Source organism: Alligator sinensis, unplaced genomic scaffold (assembly GCF_000455745.1).
Source record: "Alligator sinensis unplaced genomic scaffold, ASM45574v1 scaffold455_1, whole genome shotgun sequence".
Classification (NCBI taxonomy): domain Eukaryota; kingdom Metazoa; phylum Chordata; order Crocodylia; family Alligatoridae; genus Alligator; species Alligator sinensis.
The window spans coordinates 485495-489737 of record NW_005842142.1 but is presented as its reverse complement, the minus strand read 5'-3'; the positions used below and the strand labels follow the sequence as shown (position 1 = coordinate 489737).

The following is a 4243-nucleotide window of genomic DNA, read 5'->3' as shown; positions in this document are numbered from 1 at the left end:
GTCCCCCCTGCTGCAGCCACTTGCAGCTTGTGCAGGGCTGTCCTGAGCAGGCACAGGCAGCCCCATGTAGGCTGCGAGCATGGGGTGCCGGGCACAGGGCGGGAGAGGGGCTGGTTCCCCCCCCTGCGCTCAGCACCAGCTTGTAACCCGCCCCCGCTGCCAGCCTGGGCCCTGTGCCTGCTCCGGGCTCGCTCATCAGAGCTGTGCTGTGGCGGCAGCAGCTGCGCCCCCCTGCTTGCTGTGCCAGGAAGTGTTTGCCACCATCACCTCTGGGCTCCCTAGTGCGCAAGCTCCAGGTGGGCAGCAGCAGCAGCAAACACTGGTGCGGCAAGCAGGGGGCTGCTTTCCTCTGCACTGAGCAGCTGCTTCTGCTGCAGTGCGTCCCTGATGTGTGAGCCCGGAGCTGGTGCAGGGCTCAGGCTGGAAGCGAGGGCGGGTTACAAGCTGATGCTGAGCGCAAAGTGGAAAAGCGGCCCCATGCCCAGTGCCCCGCACTGCAGCTGCTCGCAGCCCGCGTGGGGCTTCCTGTGTCTACTTAGGACAGCCCCATGCAGGCTGCGAGCAGCTGCAGCAGGGAGTGCCGGCCAAGGGGTGGGGGAGGGGCTGCTTTTTCCCCGGGCTCAGCTTTTCCCCGGGCTTCTCCCCTGCCCGGGGTCCCCCCCCCTTACCTGAGTTTCCGGCGCAGTGCACTTGCATGGTCCCAGGCCAGAAGCCCCTCCTGGGGCTTCCGGGGGGGCCCTGATGTTGCAGGAGCCCACTGGGCTTCCTCTGGGTCCTACTGCCCCTGGTTCTATCATTTTTTACAGGAACCAAGGACAGATCAGTATTCATTTTTTAAATTTTTTAGGGGCTCTCCGGGCCAGATAAATGGCCTCACGGGCTGGATTCGGCCCTCAGGCTGTATTCCGCCCACCCCTGCCTTACACAATGACTTGATATATAGAAAGTGCATCCTTTTATAGCACCAGGTTTTTTGGATTATTTCATACCAACATAAGGCTTCATTTTTGTATGAGTAGGCCTATCTTTTTTTACATGCCATTGCATAAAAATGGGAGCATTAGCACTTACTATTTTGCAAAATTGAACCATAAGGACTTGTTTGATTATAAACTTTGGATGGAATTCATAGTCAGATCAAATCTTGTGTAATCCACTTAAGTCTGTGCACGTAATTGATCAGGTACCCAAAACAAATTGAAAAAAAAAGGCTTAAGTCATTGAAACCAGAATGACTCTTACATAGTAGTAAGACCAGTGAATGGAACCATGCAGGACACTAGGATTCCAGTCTCTGCTCCAACAAGCACTTAAATAATTAAAAAAAAAGGGGGAAACAGTAGTGACACGAGAGACTGAGTGTACTCCACTCCAGAATATCAGTGAGTAGGGTCATTTAGAGTGCTGTCCTTGGGTAGTGTAAATTCAAATTCTGTCCAGCAGAGAGAATTAAGCTTTCGTTTTCCACAATCTAAGTGAGTGACCTAACCACTTGCACACTGGGCAGAATGTAGGGCACAGCTTCTACCACCACCATCAGCAGTTTCTACGAAAATAGCTCTGAATCCCTGCCTGGAGCTAAAGCTGTTTGACTTTGACTCTTTTGGTCTAAATTCATAGTATGTTTCAGAATGACCAGAATTGTATTTGTTTTCTCCCAGTGAATATCCTATATGCCAGTAACATTTTGTCCAGCATCTTTGTCATATAAAGTACAGTGACTGAATGTAGAAACAGACAGTGACAAGAGAGGTTTGTCAAGTTTATGCCACCATAAAAATTGTTATGGCAGTGCAAAGGCCAAGCAAACAGATGCCCATGTTCTTTGTTATGCCACAAATGCCAAAAATTTGTGCCCCCAACAAAGGCAGTGTTAATTTGTGCTGCTTTATTGTGGCCAATGTCTATTAGCTTCATGGTGGGAAGTTGCAGGTAGCCCAGAGCTGCTCGCACTCTCAAGGGGTGTACAAGGCAGGTTCTCCTGGGGTTTGAGGGGCCCAATCCTGCACACCTTAGGAATTTCTATGCAGGATTGGGTCCCCAAAGCCCTGGGAGCCCTGCTTTCTCCTTAGAAAGCCACCTGCCCTGCTTTCTCTGCTTAGAAATGCACCTTTGGGATCTCTGTGGTGCTTCACCGTAAGCAGAGAAAATCAGGGATTTCTCAGGGTTGCATCTCGGTAAGTGTGGAAAGCTATCAGGTGTGTTTAGAGTTTGATGGTCCTGATTCTGTGCAGGATTTCCCTGGGTGCAAAGGAGCAGGCCCCTCAGGCCTCAGGAGAACAGATCACCTGATGTCCTGAAGCATCAGCAGGCAATGTGTGTTTTGCCCTATGAAGCAGATCAGCACGTCCTGGCACAGCTGATCTTTTTCATTTGTAGTTAGACTTTGCCTCATAACTGTGTACAGATATTGCTCATAGAGCTGTCTTCTGTATTTTAACACACTGCAATTGTCAGTGGCCATCACTATGGCTTTCACAACCTAGACTTTCTTAAGCATGAAGGACCAAGTGCAGATGTGGTCTGTAAAGGTGGTATATGTTGCTTGTGAGTTTGCAGCTGGGCACACATTGAGGATGAAGGGAATTACAAGTTACGTTGATTTAGACCAGTGGAGGCCAATCTTTCTGGCAGGCGTGCCATAAATTAGCCCTCACCCTCCCCAGGTACCACTCCCTTCCCCATCCCCTTCTGCTGCTGTGCTTTCTGTTTCCAGCCCTATTTGGTGCCTGTACTGTCCCTGGTCTCCTGTGTGCCGCACACGGAGGCTGCCTGTGTCATTTGGGGCACACCTGCCACAGGCTGGCCACCCCTGGTTAATACCACCTGTAAAATGAAATAAATTAACAGATTTGTCTATCTATAAATATGTATATTCTCTATATAGCCTTTTTACTGTTCATATACAGCAATTGTGATTCACCTTGAATAGGCATTTTGCTTTTTCGACTGCCATCAGAAACAGATTTTCAAAAGACCTTTGGCCATCTTGTCTGGGAGATCTATATTTTTCCTGTTGGAGTTTCAGGGATTTTATTGTACTCTTGCAGTCCTATAGAGTCTAATCTTTTTTCATGTTACAGTACAAATTCTGATTCAGCTAGCAGAATTTTATATATGTGTGAAATGAGAATTTGGGAAATGAGGGATGGCTCAAAATGAAGCTATACTCACTAGTATGATGACAGGATACTGATGAGATGAAAAATAAAAAACATCATTTTTGACATATTCGTGTATTATAATTTTACAACTACTCCTTTACCAAGACAGCTAAAAGATCTTCAGTCTAGCCAAAGGAATACAAATAGTTTTCAGAGAGAACAGATGCTAATGTTTTATTTGCCAAATGAATTTAAAAAATGTTGATCCTAATATTTAACATGAAGATTAATGTGTCATGACTAAAGTTTTTAAATCATTCTAGTGTTCAGCATTGTAATGTAGCATAATAAAATAATTTTCAACCCATGTATGCTTTCTTCTTCAGGGAAGCAAAGAAAAAAACTGGAACCAATGGATACCATATTTGTTAAACAGGTTAAAGAAGGTGGACCTGCCTTTGAAGCTGGATTATCCACAGGTGCTGTTCCTCTATAATACGAATAATGATATAAGCAAAGCTATACATTTTTCATAGTTTTCTCTCTAAACTTTACTGCTCATGGCTTCACAATCTCTCACCTCCACGTGCTAGGATTTGCCCAAAATACTTTCATTTTCCTCCTCTCACTCATTTCAACCATGGAATTTCATTGACTTTATGGCTTTTCTCTTACTGTCAGAAGTTTATGCTCTTCCTTCATCCTTGCTGATACAGTATTACATAATCTTGCCCACTTTGTTATCCTTTGCCATTATTTCCTCAAGCACTACCTTTCTTTTCTTGTTAGTCCTCTTTTTGCTCCTTCCTTAACTTTGTTTTTTCTTTTGTGCATTCTCAGATACTGCCCCAGTTATCCACACCTCAAACAGTATTGCTACATGTACTCACTGCATGCCCTCCCTTTATAGATTTTTGCATCAAACCTATCATTTCAAGTGATCATTCCTTTCTTCTTTAGATGTCCAATGACCTCTTACTAAAATGGTTGTCCTATATTCAAACAGTTGCATTAGTTGTATTGTAGCCTAATGCACTAATCAAGTCTGGGGCCCTTTTGAGGTCCATGCTGTATAAGCACAAAGGGAGATTTAAAGAATTTACCATTTAATATAAGTCTAGAGACAAGTGAAGGCCACA

At 45.4% G+C, this 4243-nt stretch overlaps 1 protein-coding gene across 1 annotated transcript in view; it reads left to right on the top strand.

The window, feature by feature from the left end:
* Positions 1–4243, top strand: part of ARHGAP21 (Rho GTPase activating protein 21) — a 118127-nt gene that overhangs the window by 50256 nt on the left and 63628 nt on the right. Inside the window, 1 exon segment of the mRNA XM_025206126.1 lies at positions 3491–3583. Coding sequence (XP_025061911.1) covers positions 3491–3583 — 93 coding nt within the window.